This window comes from Amblyraja radiata, chromosome 22, assembly GCF_010909765.2.
Source record: "Amblyraja radiata isolate CabotCenter1 chromosome 22, sAmbRad1.1.pri, whole genome shotgun sequence".
NCBI classification, from domain to species: domain Eukaryota; kingdom Metazoa; phylum Chordata; class Chondrichthyes; order Rajiformes; family Rajidae; genus Amblyraja; species Amblyraja radiata.
In genome coordinates, this window is record NC_045977.1 from 19,607,288 (window position 1) to 19,625,175 (window position 17,888).

The window sequence follows — 17,888 nt, forward strand, 5'->3', positions numbered from 1 at the left end:
TTTCCTGCAGTTACAGTAAGTGAAAATCTAGCAGGCAAGCAGGGTGCTTTCTCCAACCACCCCCATTTGAAGTCCACTACCTTCCACCGTTTCTACTCAGTGCTTGGTACTTACTTCCAGCAGCCACTGGTTGTCCTCCAGGATGCACCGAGCCGCAGCCTGATCCATGCCGGTCACCTGGGCAAATTCGACACAGAGACTCTCTCTCTCTCCCCCTCTCTTCCGCTCTCTCTCCTCTCAACCCCCCTCTCTCTCTCCCCACTGTCGCCCTGTCTCCTTCCCCCCTCTCTCTCTCTCCACCTCCCTTTGAGAGTCTGTCCCTTCGGCACAGAGACTCTCGCGGCAGCGGCAGCGGCGCAACGCTTCCGACGCCTCCGATGCCCGGGACATGCACTGTCCGGAGTGCTCCATGGCCAGAGCTGCAGCGAGCGACATGCCGGCCCCGGCAAACACTCGTCCGTCCCGGCTCCCCGCATCTGTTCCGGCCGCTGGTTCTGCTCCCATCCCTCCCGCAGCCCCGGCTCTCCAACACCCGCGGACCATGCAGTTTATCCGAGTTTTGAAATTTTCGTTGATCACAAAATTTCTCACCACTGAGCGTGAGAAATTTCTGATGAGCGTGAGGGCGTGAGAGTTTGCTTGAGGGCGTGAGTCTCACGCTCAAAGCGTGAGAGTTGGCAGCCCTGCCTCACTCTGGCAACAGAGGAGGCCAAGGTCAGGTAATTAGTAGTTGTTCATTTGTCATCTTAGTGCAATGTGGTGCATTCATGTGTCTATCCATCCATCTTAGTATGCGTGTGTAACTTAATCTCTCTGCTCGTACCTCAGGAGAAAATATTTGTTTTGTCTTGCAGCCAGAAAGAAGAGCAAATGGGAGCTTCCTCATCCTCTTTGTTACAATTTTCCACTTTGGTTCTTGGATCCAACTCAAATTTCCCAGCTTTGGGAATTCAGTTTTGCAGCAAGTGATAGATAATAATAATAATATCATCATATCTTTTATTGTTAGCGCACCGAGATTTGGTATGCAGCTTCCATCCGATGTCATAACATAAATAACTAATAACATTTAGATTTAGATACCCCAAGAACATGGTTTGTAAAAGAACAGTAAAATAGTCAAATAACATTGGGTATCCATGTAGCTAGCAATACCTCTTGCACCTCAGAGACCCTCCAAATCTCTCACTCTTTACCCAAAGCCATTCCCTCTAGTTTGGCCTCCTCTGCCACAGGGAAATGTTTACAACTATCTACGCCTCATTTTTGTGCAACCCCTGGCATCCTCTGTGATGAGGAAAAAAAAAAACGAGTCTCTTCTTCCAATGGAAACACGCCATCCCGGCAACATCCTGGTACATCTCCTGTGCAGATGTATCTCCTCTCCTCTCTCCACTGAACTTGCCCCCTTCCTGCTGTGGGGTAAGCGGAATTGTACACGGCAATCTGGCAGTGGTCCAACAATATTTTACACAAGGTAGACACAAAATGCTGGAGTAACTCAGCGGGACAGGCAGCGTCTCTGGAGAGAAGAAATGGGTGACGTTTCAGGTCAAGACCCTTTTTCAGACTCAATATTTGACACAGTTTTGGACCATGATCTTTTAAAGCAATCCACGCTTTTCCACTCTGGCCCTTGGCTAATGAAGGCAAGTATCCCAGATTCCACCTGATGGACCTGTGCTGCCATCTTCAGGAATCGCTGGATATGCTGCAAGGTCCCACTGATCCTCATTACTAGCAAGGTTCTTCATGGAGACATAAGTCTGTAGATGTTGAGATCTCGTGCAGAACACAGTGCTGGAGTAACTCAGCTGGACAGGCAGCATCTCTGGGGTTCATGGATAGGCCTCTTTTCTCCTTATCTGATACCCTTTTGCTAATTTTCTCCTTTTTATCTCCTTTTGTTGCCTTTTTATAACTGTCTGAAAAAGTGGTCCAGTCTGAAACATCACCTATCCACATTTTCCAGAGGTGCTGCCTGACCCGCTGTGCTACCCCAGTAATTTGTTTCTTTATTTGTCACCTTTTCTCCTCTTTCCTTTGTCCACTAATCTGCCAATTAAACCCACTCACCTTTATCCACCATCACTTGCCAGCCTTTTTCAGACCGCTACATTTTTTTCAGATCCCCCTCCCCCCTCCCCCCCCCCACTGTAATCAATCTGAAGAAGGATCCTGACCTGAAACGCTGACTATCCTTGGCCGCTTTCCTCACCCATTGAGTTACTCCAGCAATTTATGTCCGATCATTCATTCATTTATTAGTCCTGCCAAAATACATCATCATTAAATTCCATCTGCCATTGCTCTGCCCATCTCACCAATTGATTACGTCATCCCCTAGCCTAGTCTAAAACAATCCGCATTGCTATCAACAACACCACCAATTTCTGTGTAGACTTTACACAAGGATGTTGCTAGGACTCGAGGACTTGAGCAATTGGGGAAAGCTTCGGCAGGCTAGTACTTTGTTCCTTGGAAAGCAGGAGACTGAAGGGTGATCTTAGAGCGTTGTCTAAAATCATGAGGGGAATAGATATGGTGAATGCACAGTCTTTTACGTAGGGAATGGCAATCAAGAACCAGAGGATGTAGGTTTAAGGTGAGAGGGGCAAGATTTAATAGGAACCTAAGGGGCAACTTTTTCACTCAGAGAGACAATCTTCAGACTGAATGTAGGGGGGGTTTCCTTGCTTCCTATTCCCCCCCACCCTCCAAATCACCAAAGAAGGCCCCCCGACCCGAAACGTCACCTATCCATTTTCTCCTGAGATGCTGCCTGACCCGCTGAGTTACTCCAACAATTTGTGTCTATCTTTGATTCATATCCAAACTGTTAACCCATATGACAAACAGCAAGGATCCCAACAACAATCCCTGAGGTACACAATGGTCACAGACATTCAATAACAAAAACAACCTCCCACCGTCTCCATCTGCCTCCTGATCATCAAGCCAATTTTGGTTCCAATTAGCCAACTTGCTCTAGCTCCCATAGGCTCTAACCTCTTGGACAAGCCTCTCATGTGCGTCTGCGTTATAGACCTTCACAATAGAGGTTCACATGTACTGTTCCCTTTAAAGAATTCAGACAGATCGATTAGATCGGATCTCCACCCTGACATGTTGACACTTTGATTAATCCCATCTCTCATTTATTTTCTTGTTAGTTAGTTAATTAAGTTTATTGTCACATGTCCCAAGGTCCAGTGAAAAGCATTTTGTTGTGTGCTATCCAGTTAGCGAAAAGACTATACATGATTACTAGCAAGAACATTTGTTTATCCACCACTGATGTTAGACCTACATGCCTGTAATTAAAGGACACAGAGTGCTGGAGTAATTCCCTCTGAATTACTCCAGCATTTTGTGTCCTTTACTGTAAACCAGCATCTGCAGTTCCTTTTGCAGGCCTGTAATTACCTGGCCTTAGTTTAATTTACTTTATAGTCATGTGTGCCGGGGCACAGTGAAAAGCTTTTGTTGCATGCGATCCAGTCAGCGGAAAGACTATACATGATTACAGTCGAGCCATCCACAGTGTTTAGTGCAAGATAATGGCCAGTAAAGTTCGATTAAAGGTAGTCTGAGCGTTTCCGGTGAGGTAGATGGTAGTTCAGGACCGCTCTCTAGTTGTGGGTAGGTTCAGTTGCCTGATAACAGCTGGGAAGAAACTGTACTTGAATCTGGAGATGTGCGTTGTATTAATTGATCTGATTGGATAACATGCAAAACAAAGCTTTTCACTGTACCTAGGTACAACCTAAACCTAAATGTGTACTTCAGTCCTGCTGGCAGGAATGTGTGATCATAACCTCCATTGTAAGTACCATTTCCCCAGTATAACCTCTGCAAATTCCCTGTACATCATGCCTGAGAGAGTTCAACCACTCCCTGAATGCATTTGTGCTATCTGAGAATGCGTTTGCACTGTTTTGTCTGCTAGCTGTCCATGTATTAACTTCAGTTTTTGGGGGGGGGGGGAAATATGATGCTAGATTGTAGCCTTGCAGCAAGGATTGAAATGCAGGTTGACATAATGCACATTACCACCACTGCAGTGAGGTGGGATTTGGCTGTGTGCGTAGTATTGACGAGTTGCAGGGCAGTGGGTGAATGAGCTCAGGAGGGAATCTCATGTTTTTTTCATTCTTGACGACATCACGTTGTTCTGGAAAGTGATAAGTCAGAGCTCCAGGGAAGTAATTCCCTGGGCTCCCGACTGGGAATGCGTTAATGCTTAGATGGTGCAGAGTTGACAGGTTTGCTTAATGTTGGAGACTGTTCCTGGTCAATGACTACAGCATGTTAACTGGAGAGTAATATAATCGGATGAAGTTTAAACTTGAATCCGTTGACGATTCCATAAATGTTTAATTCCAATCTATATAATATTCTGGTAATGAGTGTTGCACGTGCAGCTTAGTTGTCCAATAAAACTACTAATTATGGTAAGATAGACACAAGGTGCTGGAGTAACACAGCGGGTCACGCAGCATCTCTGGAGAATAAGAAGAGGTGTTTTTTTTGTGTCGGAACCCTCCTTCAGTTCTTCCTTCGGCTCACCGAGTCCGCGCTGACCAGCGATCACCGTGTACTAGCACTATCCAACACGCTAGGGACAAATTACAATTTTTACTGAATCCATTTAATCTACAAACCTGTACGTCTTTGGAATGTGGGAGGAAACCGGAGAAAACCCATGTGGTCACAGGAAAAAAGTACAAATTCTGTACACACATCAGCCATAGTCAGGATCGAACCTGTGTCTCCAGCACAATAAGTCAACAACTCTACCGCTGCGCCACGCACCACCCCTTAAATTGATTGGCGAGGTGAAGGGTCTGTTTCTGTTTTTTAGTTTAATTCTAAACTAAAACACCCTTGCCACTCATGTGGCCCCCGGGGTGATATCCCTTCCCCTATTTGAGGGGTGTCTCCACCACACCCTGCCCCCCAATGCCCAGCAGCAGAAGCACCCTAGACTGTGGTCCTCCACCCACAGAGACTTGGTGTTGGCTGCACCGAGCTTCAGTGCGTCCCTCAGCACGTACTCCTGCAATCTGGAGTGGGCCAGTCGGCAACATTCCCTGATGGACATCTCGCTCTGCTGGGAGATCAACAAGGTTTGGGCCGACCAAGGAGCATCTTTCACCGAGTTGATGACCTTCCAGCAGCACTTGATGTCCGTCTCCAAGTGTGTCCTGGGAACAGTCCGTAAATCCGAGAGTCCTCTGTGACGGAGCTGCTCGGGATGAACCATGCATGACAAGGACCCTTACAGAATTGTGTGCTCCTGAATACAAATATTAAGGTCAGCTCTTGGGGGACTATAGAGCATTTTAAATAATGCATGAAGATGCAGCAAAAATGAAAGTGGTTCAGAACTAGCTTGAGTCCCTGCAGTCGAGATGGATCTATGTAGTTAACTGAGCTACACTTCAGTTTAATTCCACACAAGTGAATAATTCCAAATTTTACATTTAGTTTAGTTTAATGATACAGCAGGGAAACAGGCCCTTCGGCGCCAACTCTTTGCGTGCTGGTCTGAAAAAGGGTCCCGACCCGAATCATCGCAAATCCGTTCAAGTACACGCCAACCAGTAATCCCCGTACACTAGCACTATCCTACGCACTAGGGACAATTTACCGTTTTTACCAAAGCAAATTAACCTACAAACCTGTACATCTTTGGAGTGTGGGAGGAAACGGGAGCACCCAGGGGAAACCCACGCGATCACAGGGAGGATGTACAAACTCCGTACAGACAGCGGCAATAGTCAGGATCGAACCCGGGTCTCTGGCGCTATAAGGTAGCCACTCTATCGCTACACCATCGTGCCGCCCCTGATTCTTTGGACCATGTTGAAACATAGAAAAATAGACGCAGGAGTAGGCCATTCAGCCCTTCGAGCCAGCACCGCCATTCAATATGATCATGACTGATCATCCAACATCAGTACCCCTTTCCTGGTCCGCACCGACCAGCGATCCCCGCACATTAACATCCTAGCTAATTAACCTACAAACCTGTGTAAGAAAGAACTGCAGAAGCTGGTTAAAATCGAAGGTACACACAAAATGCTGGAGTAACTCTGCGGGTCAGGCAACATCTCTGGAGGGAAGGAATGGGTGACGTTTCGGGTCGAGACCCTTTTTCAGTCTAACCTACAAACCTGTACGTCTTTGGAGTGTGGGAGGAACCCGAAGATCTCGAAGGAAACCCACGCAGGTCACGGGGAGACCGCACAAACTTCGTACAGACAGAACCCGTAATCAGGATCGAACCCGGGTCTCCGGCGCTGCATTCGCTGTAAGGCAGCGTGATCGCCCTTGAGTCAGTGTTGCATTGACAAAAGTCTGTGTAACTCTGACCTCGTTACCTGATACCCACCAGGACTGATAAAGATGCACTTCCTATTTAAATGGAGATACAGGGAACTGCAGATGCTGGTTAATAAAGAAAGACACAAAGTGTTGGAGTAACTCAACAGGTGTGGCAGCATCTCTGGAGAACCTGGATAGTTGACATTTTTACCCAAGGAGGGGTGTGCATTGGGGGGAAAGGGAGCTGGCCTGAAGTCTGGCCTTTGTGCCACTATCTGCCTATCACAACCCCCCCTCGCCTGTGTCCTCCTAATACCTGCCACGTTATGCCCTGCCTCTCCCTTCTTCCAGCTTTTGTCTCCCCCGCCCCTAATTCCCCATCATCTGCCTAAGCAAGGGACTCGATGCGAAACGTCACCTGTCCTTGCTCTCTAGAGATGCTGCCTGACCCGCTGAGTTACTCCAGCGCTTTGTGCACTTTTGCAGATAAAGGTCAGACTTTGCAGATGAACATGTCTGCATCATCTCGTTGTAATTCACGAGGACGACTTTGATCAATCCGTGAGCAGCAAGATTTATTTTTGCAGCTTCTGGTGTACTGACCCTTTATCACCTCGACCTTCCTTTTCATTTCTATAATTGAAGTGTGAGCCGTTGTAGAATCCAGTCATTGGGGAAGGTGATGCAATATTTATACAGGTTTATTTTTAGCAGCTTGGTGAGGCAACAGCCTCCTGTGTTGTGCTTGGAAGAGAATTGAAGGGTGAATGAGACATAGACTGGGTCTTTACATAGCAAGGTTGGATCAGGCATATACCAGCCTAGAATCATTAACCAGAGGTTTATAATAGGCAGATTGGAGCCTGTGTGTCAACCCGATGAGCGGTATAACACATACCAAGCCAACTTTGGTAGAAATTGGACCTTGTTCTGCACATTCTCTGTGCAGTAAACCAGAAGTTAATAGCAAGAAAGAATAAATTTAGGGCACCAAAGGACACAAAGTGTTGGAGTGACTCAGCAGGTCAGGCATCATCTCTGGAGAATATGGATTTGCGATGTTTCAGGGCGAGACCCTTCTTCAGACCAGCACGCAAAGAGTAGCATGGCTTGGGCACCATCGTTGCTGGGTATTGAGAGCCTTACTGTGGTTAAATGTCCATAGGGAGCTACATAAATACTGTTGTAGCTCCTCTCACAACAAATAAAACAGGGTGGAGGTGCACAGGAAGCCAGGCAGCATCTGTGGTGAGAGGAGGTTTCAGCTGAAAATTTAGCACCATCCAGAACAAAGGAGACTTGAATAACACAATGCTCACTCTGTCCACCAAAACTGTGGCTGCAGCATGTACATTGTGTACAGAATGCACTGCAGTGTCTTGCCCTGGGGGTTCTGACAGCACCTTCTAAACATGTCCAACTACCGCCCAGGGCTGGACCCTAATGGGAACGTCACCCACTACAGTTTACCTTATAAGTTGTCCACTATTTAGTAGTGTGATTAGTAAGGGTGTCAGGGGTTATGGAGTGAAGGCAGGAGAATGTGGTTGAGAGGAAAAGATAGATCAGTCATGATTGAATGGTGGGGTAGACTTGATGGACCAAATGGCCTAATTCTGCTCCTAGAACATGTACTATCCCAATTTATCACTCGTCCTTCATTAGGTCTACATCTTGGACATCTCCAACAGCATTATGGGAGGATCTTCATTACATGGACTGAGGCAGTTCAAGAAGACTGCATGCTATCATCTCAAGGGCCATAAATAATGGACAGTAGATTCCCAAACGAATAAATAAACAATTCCTAGAGATGCTGAAGATATGTTTTAAATGTTGTGTTAAATCATAGATAAGAACTTGAAATGAAAGGAGCACAGGGAAAAGGACTACCACATCTTGAGAGATTTCATTTCTTGGATATATTCAAGAGGCAAGAGTGTTTAATTGTCATATGTACCAAAATGGAGGAATGCAGTTCTTACTTGCAGCAGCACAAAAGGTCTGAAAGCACAGTACTCAACAGATAACATAATAATCAAACAATGTTCAATGTAAAAAAAACAATATTAGTGCAAAAAATAAAAGCCCCGAGTCCCTAGTGCAACTAAGACTGTCCATAGTTTAGTTGGTGTTTATAGTGTTCAAGAGCCTGATGGTTGTTGGGAAGCAGCTGTTCCTGAGCCTGGTCATTGTTTTCAGACTCTTGGGCCCTCTTCCCGAGAGAAATGAGAGGGTGGCCAGGGTGTTTTTTTGTACGAAGGAACTGCAGATGCTGGTTTAAACCGAAGATAGACACAAAATGCTGGAAAAGCCGGACAGGCAGCATCTCTGGAGAGGGATGGGTGACATTTCGGGTCGAGACCCTTCTTCAGACTGGTTCGGGTTAAGGGAAACGAGAGATATAGAAGGTGATGTGGAGAGATAAAGAACAATGAGTGAAAGATATGCAAAAAAGTAACGATGATGAATGCGGGCTGAGCAAAAGTGTTCCGTGAAACGATCGTCCATTCTGCGTTTGGCCTCATCGTCTACTGTAACCGTTGTTCAAGATGTGGACTCATATACATCGGCGAAACCAAAAGCAGACTGGCCGATGTTTCGCGGAACACCTTCGCTCAGCCATTGTGAACCAACCTGAATTCCCAGTTGCTGACCACTTTAATTCTCCTTCCCATTCCTACACAGACCTTTCAGTCCTCGGTCTCCTCCATTGTCAAAGTGAGGCTAAACGCAAATTGGAGGAACAGCATCTTATATTTCACTTGGGCAGCTTACAGCCCAGTGGTAATATTGATATCACTCACTTCAGGTAGCCCCGGCACTCCCTCTCTCGTTCTATCCCTCCCCTACCCAAGTCGCACTACCTTCTCATTTTCACGGTCACCCTACAAACAGCTTACAATGGCCTGTTTCCTTTATCATTTTTTTGCATATCTTTCATTCATTGTTCACCGTCTTTATCTTTCCTTTCCCTTATCCCTAACCAGTCTGAAGAAGGGTCTCGACCCGAAGCGTCACCCATTCCTTCTCTCCAGAGATGCTGCCTGTCCAGCTGAGTTACTCTTAGCTTTTTGTGTCTAGCCAGGGTGGTGTGGGTCCTTAATGATGCTGGCTGCCTTTTAGAGGCAGTGACTCCTGTAGATCCCTTCAATGGTGGGGAGGTCAGTACTCGTGATGGACCGGGCAACGTTCACCACTTTTTGTAATCTCCTGTGTTCCTGGCCGTTCGTGTTGCTGAACCAGGCCGTGATGCAACCAGTCAATATGTTCTCTACTGTACACCTGTGGAAGCTCAAGAGAGATTCAGACAATGCAGTGGTAGAGTTGCTAAATCACAGCGCCAGAGACCCAGGTTTGATCCTGACTACAAGGTCTGTCTGTACAGAGTTTGCATGTTCTCCCGATGACTGCATGGGTTTTCTCCGGGTGTTCCAGTTTCCTCCCACTCTCTCAAGAGATGCGAGTTTGTAGGTTAATTGGCCTCAGTAAATTATTCCTAATGTGCAGGATAGAACTAGTGTACGGGTGATCATTGGTCGGCCCAGACTCGGTGGGCCAAAAGGCCTGTTTCCATGCTGTATCTCTAAACTAAAACTGAAAACTAAACATACTAAATCCCCTCAGTGTTCTAAGCAAGTAGGGGCATCGGTGGATTTCCATTCAGCCACGGTGCCAGAGATCTTGTCTTTCACAATATATGTCACATCTTGGATCTGATCTCTCAGTAGGTGATGGCACGGGGCTTTGGTAATGAAATGGATAATGATCCATGCTTACTAGTCTCAGAGAATATTTAATGCTCCATCAGCCAATGGTTCACACGCATCACTTAAACTGAAACAGAATGACCCAACTAGGATGTCTTATAACGTGCTACGATTCAGCAGTTAATTTAATTTAATTTAATTAACGTACCATTTAACAGCAAAGTCTGAGACTGACTGAAGGAATATGTCAGTTTTCTTAGTTCTAATATTGAGCTGTGCATTCCTTTGTGGTTGCGGTTGTTCATCACTTAGTCGATAGTGTTTTATTGCCTTATGTCCCAGACAGAACAATGAAGTTCTTACTTGCAGCAGCACAATTGTGTGGGTTTATATTTATATATATATATATACACACCCACATAATATATATATATATATATATATATATTTACAGTCAGAGACAGAGACAGAGAGAAAATATGTAGCTCAGAGCTTATTTGGAGTTTGTAGTGTCTAATAGCCTGATGGCAGCAGGGAAGAAGTTGCTCCTGAACCTGGACGTTACAGTTTTCAGGCTTCTATACCTTCTTTCCGATGGCAGGAGTGAAATGAGAGTGTGGCCAGGGTGGTGTGGGTCTCTGATGCTGGCTGACTTTTTGAGGCAGAGACTCCTGTAGATCTCTTCAGTGGTGGACTGGGCAGTATTCACCACGTTGCAGTCTTCTTCGCTAGTAAGACCATGGCACCTAATTTATCACGTTGCTTTTTCACAAGATTGTTGATTAGACCAATCTACGCTTGAAGTTTCCTTGCACACAGATGACAGATGCCCATGGATGCTGTAGCAACAGTGGTTCTTGATGTTTGAGATTTTCTTTTCCTTTTTGGGGCTGCACAGTGGCACAGCCAGTAGGCCTGCTGCCTCACAGCACCAGAGATTCGGGTTCGATCCTGACCCTGGATGCTGACCGTGTGGAGTTTGCATGTTCTACCTGTAACTGCGCGGATTTCCTCTGGGTCCTCCTATTCCCCATCCACATCCCATAGACATGCGGGTTGGTAGGTTAAGTGGCCTCTGTAAATTGACCCCAGTATGTAGGGTGTAGATGTAAAAGTAGGATGACATAGAACGAGTGTGAATGGGAGATCAAAGGTCAGCGATGGGTCGAAGGGCCTGTTTCTCTAAATTAAACATTAAATTCTTTGGTTCCTCCATTCTAGCTTCCTTATATATACGAGCACCATTAAGCTGGAAATATTACAGAGATGATTTATGGGGATGGTGCCAGAACTTGAGGGCCTGAGCTATAGGGAGAGGTTGGACAGGCTTGGAGTGCAGGAGGCTGGGGGATGATCTTATAGAGGTGTATAATATCATGATGAGAATAGCTAGGGTGAATGTCTTTTACCCAGGGTAAGGGAATCAAAAACAAGAGGACATATGTTTAAGATGAGAGGGTCATAATTTAATACGAAACTGAGGGGCAACATTTTCACTTAGAGAATTTTAGTTTTAGAGACACGGCGTGAAACAGGCCCTTCGGCCCATCAAGTCCACGCCGACCAATGATCCCCCATACACTAGTTCTATTCATCCCACTAAGAACAATTTACAGAAGCCAATTAACCTACAAACCTGCACGTCTTTATGATGTGGGACTAAAACGGACAGCCATAAAAAAATCCACGTGGTCACAGGGAAAATGTGCAAATTCCCTACAGGCAGCACCCGTAGTTAGGATCGAACCTGGGTCTCTGGTCCTGTAAGGCAGCAACTCTACCGCTGTACCAGGGTGTTGGGTACTTGGAATGAACTAAATGGTCAGCTCGACATAGATTACAAGACCTACACCAAACCCAAACCAATTAGGAGCAGACGAGGGCATTCGATCCAATTTGTGATCCCAGCTACAAAGACAGATGTGTACAGCAATTCGTTCTTCCCCCGCACAATTAAAGCATGGAATAATCTCCACCCTACTATAGTTACCCAACCAGATGCAACTAAATTTAAAGTAGCTCTTTCTTCCCAATAACCCTTTCTGGCTTAAGTCCTCCCTTCACCACCTCCAGTTTAAATTCCATTTGGAATATTTTGGAGGACCAAGAAACCAAGAACCAAGAGGAGGTAGTTGAGGCAGATACTATGACAGAATTTAAAAGTTACTTGGGCAGGTGCATGGGTAAGGAAGGTTTGGAGGGATATGGGCCAAACACAGGCAAGTGGGACTAGCGTAAACGAGGCACCTTGGTCAGCATGGATGAGTTGGGCTGAAGGGCCTGTTCCCATGCTTGGTGTCTCTATGAAACCACCTTTAACGTGGGCTCTCCAAACAGGCAAATCCAATGTTTGCTGTTCCCAGTGGCATGTGTCAATGCTGAACCTCTTCAGGGATGTTCTAAGAGGCTTTGAATCTCTTTATCTCTTCACCGTGTGATAATTTGCCCTCAGGATGCTCCCAATAAAGTAGCTTCTCTGCTATTCTGTCATCAGATATTCTTCTGACAGGTCCTGTCCACCTGATCAGTCATTCTTTCAGCAATGTGTAGATGCGGGGAATAAACAATAGACAATAGATGCAGCAGTAGACCATTCGGCCCTTCGAGCCAGCACCGCCATTCAATGTGATCATGGCTGATCATCCACAATTAGTGCCCCGTTCCTGCCTTCTCCCCATATCCCCTGACTCCGCTATCTTTAAGAGCCCTATCTAGCTCTCTCTTGAAAGTATCCAGAGAACTGGCCTCCGCCGTCCTCTGAGGCAGAGAATTCCACAGATTCACAACTCTCTGTGTGAAAAAGTGTTTCCTCATCTTCGTTCTAAATGGCTTATCCCTTATTCTTAAGGCAGAAAGGTTTGACTGGATCACAATCTGTGTGTTCGGCATCTTGTCAAAGAGGGCAGCTGGTAGAGCTGCTGCCTCACAGCGCCAGGGGCTCGGGTTCGATCCTGACGTTGGGTGCTGTCTGTGTGTAGTGTTTGCACTTTCTACCCGTGACCACGTGAGTTACTTGCGGGTGCTCCGGTTTCCTCCCAAATACCTCCTCTAACAGCTCGTTCCACGTGCCCACCGTCCTCTGTGTGAAATAGGTTTAAGGTGAGAGGGGAAAGATTTGTAAGGGATCCAAGGGGCAACATTTTTTTCCACAGAGGGTGTGAACCGAGCTGCCAGAGGAAGTGGCCGGGATACAGCACAATGGCTGGCAGATAGGCAATAAGCAATTGGTGAGAATGTCATTCAGGAATAACTGTTTCATGGGGCAAGGTTTATTTTTGAGCTTGGCCGGGTTGGAGCACTGCTGACTGCCAGAATTTGTGCCCTGGCACCAGATCAAAAGACCCCATAAATAAAGCACAGCTGCACATGGGTGGGAGGTTGGGGAAACCATGGAGTGATATTGAGCACAGACACGGTGCTGAAGACAATTTTTATTAAACCTCTGCAGTTGGTAAAGGGCTGATTGACATCCTTTCACAGATATTCCCTTTGATCTATGTGTTCTTCCACCTTTCTTCCAACTGTAAACCCTTGCATCTCTCTTTCCCAGTTCTATCAGAGTGTCTCAGAGCTGAAATATTCCTTGTCTTTCTTTCCGCAGATGCTGCCAGACCTGCTGGGTTTTTTCCGCTATTTTCTGTTTCAGAGTTTGTGATCCACGTATAAACATATGATTGTGTTGAATGGCAGGGCCGTGCGTCAAGTTAGAGTCATACAGCGTGGAAACAGGCCTTTCGGCCCAACTTGCCCACAACAACATGTCCCATCAACACTAGTCCCGCCTGCCTGCATTTGGCCCATATCCCTCTAACCCTGTCCTATCGATATACCTGTCCAAATGTTTCTCAAACGTTGTGACAGGAACTACCTCCTCCGGCAGCTCGTTCCGTTCATTTTCACACCACCCTTTGTGTGAGAAAGTTAGTCCTCGGGTTCCTATAAATCTTTCCCCCCTCAACTTAAACTTATGTCCTCTGGTTCTCGATTCCCCTACTCTGGGCAAAATACTCTGTGCATCTACCCGATCTATTCCTCATGATTTTGTACACCTCTATAAGATCACCTCTCATCCTCCTGTGCACCAAGAAATAGAATCCTAGCCTGCTCAACTTCTCCCTCTAGCTCAGGCCCGCGAGTCCTGGCAACATCCTCGTAAATCTTCTCTGTACCCTTTGCAGCTTGACAACATGCTTGCTATAAACATGGTGCTCAGAACTGAACACAATACTCCAAAAATTGGTGAATACTTTGAACAAAAGCGTGGTGCTTTGCAAAAGGTTTTCCATGACGGATGTCAAAGCTAAAATAAGCCAGACTATAACTCCTATAATTTATGAACTATCCCTTCCTCTGGCTTCACATTTCACACCTTATCTCTCCTTATCTCCTTGCAGCCTTTTGTCTTCTCCCCAACTCTGGCCTTTGTCAATCCATCTGCCAATCAAAACCCAATGCACCTGTATCCATGTATCACTTGTGTAGGAAGGAACTGCAGATGCTAATTTAAACCGAAGATAGACACAAAATGCTGGAGTAACTCAGCGGGTCAGGCAGCATTTCGGGAGAAAGAAGGGTCTTGACCCGAAACGTCACCTATTCCTTTTCTCCAGAGATGCTGTTACTCCAGCTTTTGAGTCTATCCCCATGTATCACTTACCTTGCTTTGCCCTGCCCTCATCTCTCTTCTAGATTCTCCCCCCAACTACAATCACTCTGTAGGAAGGTACCAACCGAAAATGCTAAATATTCTCTCATCAGTTAAAATGAAGCCAAACAAATTTGGCAAATACATTAATCAGTTATAGACTGTGAAAATGGACCTTTCAGCCCAACTCAGCCATGCTTACCAAGATACCTCCGGGCGGCACAGTGGTGCAGCTGGTAGAGCTCTGCCTCACAGTGCCAGAGACTGAGGTTCAATAATGACCTCCGGTGCTGTCTGTGTGTAGTTTGCACATCCTCCCTGTGACTGCGTGGGTTTCCCCCAGGTGCTCCGGTTTCCTCCCACATCCCACATCAGACTGAAGAAGGGTTCTGACCCAAAACATCACCAGGCTATGTTCTCCAGGGATGCTGCCTGACCCGCTGAGTTATTCAAAATTTTGTGTCTTTTTTGTAAACCAGCATCTGTGGTTCCTTGTTTCTACATAACTGATAATTTATTGTATTATTGTTTATTGTGCATTTATTTGTTGTGTTGCTGAGTTAATTCGCCTGTAAAGCTACGGCAAGTAAGAATTTCAGTGTTGCGGTCCTGGTTCAGGTGACAATTAAACACTCATGATCCTTGATGAACTGTCATCATCATCAGCTTTCTCGTCATTGGGGAAAGTATAGGGAGATAGTGAAACATGATCTTGTCGGTTAGTCGTGTAGAATTTACATTAATTATCGCATCATACAGTGAGGCCAAATGCTTATGATCTACAGATCCCTCCTCCCTCCTCTCTTCATCTCATCCTGCCCTTCCAAAACCAAAATGCAGCAGATGCCAGAAACCTGAAATAAATTCAGAACCTGCTCAAAAACCTCTGGCAACATTTGAGGAGAGAAGCTTGAGCAATGTTATCTGGACAATGAGTGATTAGGAACAGTATTTCTAACATTTTCTGTTTCTACGTTAGACTTTTGGCATCCGCCAACTGTTTTTCTTTGATTTTCCAATTTCTCTGAGGTTATCTGGTACAGTTGGTGCAGCTGGTAGAGTTGCTGCGTCACAGGGCCAGAATCTCTGGTTCAATCTGACCTCGGGTGCTGTCTGTCTGCAGTTTGCACATGCTCCTTGTGACCACGTTTCCTCCCACATCTCAAAGATGTGCAGGTTTGTGGGTTAAGTGACCTTTGTAAATTGCCCCTGGAGTGTAGGGAGTGGAAACAAATGGAGGAACAATATAGGTCTAGTGCGCACGGCTGATCGATGGTTGGCGTGGACTTGATGGGCCAAATGGCCTGTTTCATGCTGTATCTCCAGAAACAAAGTATTTTGCTAATGTGAGGAGAGCGGTGATGCATATCCTTCATCTTGTCATGTTTCATTCAAGGTTACAGAGAAGGCTTTCTGTGGAAGAGAGGGCGTGACAACGGTCAGTTCTTAAGCAGGAAGTTTATATTATCTGAGCGAGAAGGCGTCCTGAAATATTTCAACAAACACGATGTAAGTTGGCAAATTCATCATCTGTGCTTAAGTACCCTTGTCTTGTCAGTAATGTGATGAAACAAAACCGGTGTGAAACTTTAGTTTCGTTTTAGTTTATTATCATTGTGACGTGTACTGAGGTACAGTGGAAAGCTATTTTTGTCGTGTGCTGATCAGTCAGTGGAAAGACTATACAGTGTACAGATACAGGATGAAGGGAATAACATTTAGTGCGAGATAAAGTCCAGAAAAGTCTGATTAATGATAGTCCACAGGTCTCCAATGAGGTCAGGACCGCTCTCTAGTTGATGATAGGATGCTGGGAAGGAACTGCCCCTGAATCTGGAGGTATACGTTTTCTATACCTCTTGCCTGATGAGAGAGGGGAGAAGAGGGTGTGACTGGGGTGAGACTGGTCCTTGATTATGTTGGTGACCTTGCTGAGGCAGCGTGAAGTGTAGATGGAGTCAATGGAAGGGCAGTTGGTTTGTGTGATGGTCTGGGCTACCTCCACGTTTTGGCAGCAACTCTACTGTTGGGGTACTGTACTGCCCCTGGCCTTGTCCTGGCCACACTGCTGTTGTGTATGTGTCCTGGGTCACTCAATCCCTTACACCCACTGATTGTTGATGGGTTATGGGTAAAAGCCACATCTTTCATTTTGTGACATCTGTCTGCACATTAGCGAGCACCAACTGTGGTCACAAAAGCAGCTCACTGAAGCTTACAGCTAGCATATACGACTTCTCACCTCCCTCGCCCAGGCTCGCCACATCTGCAGCTCAGCCTGATCATTCTGGTTTTGCATTCTATGAAGCCATTGAACAACAAGGGGCAGCACAGTGGCGCAGCGGTAGAGTTGCTGCCTTACAGCGCCAGAGACCCGGGTTCGATCCTGACTACGGTTGCTGTGTGTATGGAGTTTGTACGTTCTCCTTGTGACCATGTGGGTTTTCTCCGGGTGCTCCGGTTTCCTCCCACACTCTAAAGGCGTACAGGTTTGCAGCTTAATTGGCTTTGGTAAAATTGTAAATTGTCCCTAGCGTGTAGGATAGTACTAGTGTACGCGGTGATCATTGGTTGGTGCGGACTCGGTGGGCTGAAGGGCCTGCTTCCATTCTGTATCTATAAAGTCCAGAACATTGGATTTAGAGATAAATAACATAGTTTAAATAAATGTTGTATAATCATTTTAAACGTGACTATTGGGTTTTAAACATACTCAAATCTGGGAAAAGGATTCTTAACCCAGATAGTTCCAGGAATCCATGTTGATCTTTTGTTTTGTTTGGCCTTCAGGCAAAAGATCCAAAAGCCGTTCTAAGACTGGAACAAATCAATGCCACCTTCCAACCAGCGAAAATAGGGAACCCAAACGGCTTGCAAATTACATATTTAAAAGACAACAGCACAAGGAATATATTTGTCTATCACGAGGATGGAAAGGTATGGCAATGGTACTGTGGAAATTGAAAGAATCATTTTGACACAGGTACAAGAGTTTGAGGGTATTTTGGGCAATATGTGGTAGATTGTGGGCACTTGTTTTTATTTTGAAGTTGTTGGTATCTTGGAAAATGCTCAAGTAAGAGTGGACTGTGTGATTCCTAAGGTTTAGTGGGTTCACCAATGTCCATGTTTCTCTGGAAGAACAGCTTCTTCCCCTCTATTATCAGGCTTCTGAATGGTCATTCCATAATCTAGAATACTGT

General features: G+C 45.8%; 1 protein-coding gene across 2 annotated transcripts in view; it reads left to right on the top strand.

Annotated features, from left to right (window-relative positions):
- The window catches only part of adap1 (ArfGAP with dual PH domains 1), a 121,406-nt gene that overhangs the window by 90,605 nt on the left and 12,913 nt on the right, over positions 1-17,888 (top strand). For both annotated transcript variants that reach the window (XM_033040531.1, XM_033040532.1), the window contains exons 5-6: positions 16,082-16,194; positions 17,476-17,622. In XM_033040531.1, the coding sequence (XP_032896422.1) occupies positions 16,082-16,194; positions 17,476-17,622 (260 nt within the window). The remainder of the gene's footprint in view (positions 1-16,081; positions 16,195-17,475; positions 17,623-17,888) is intronic.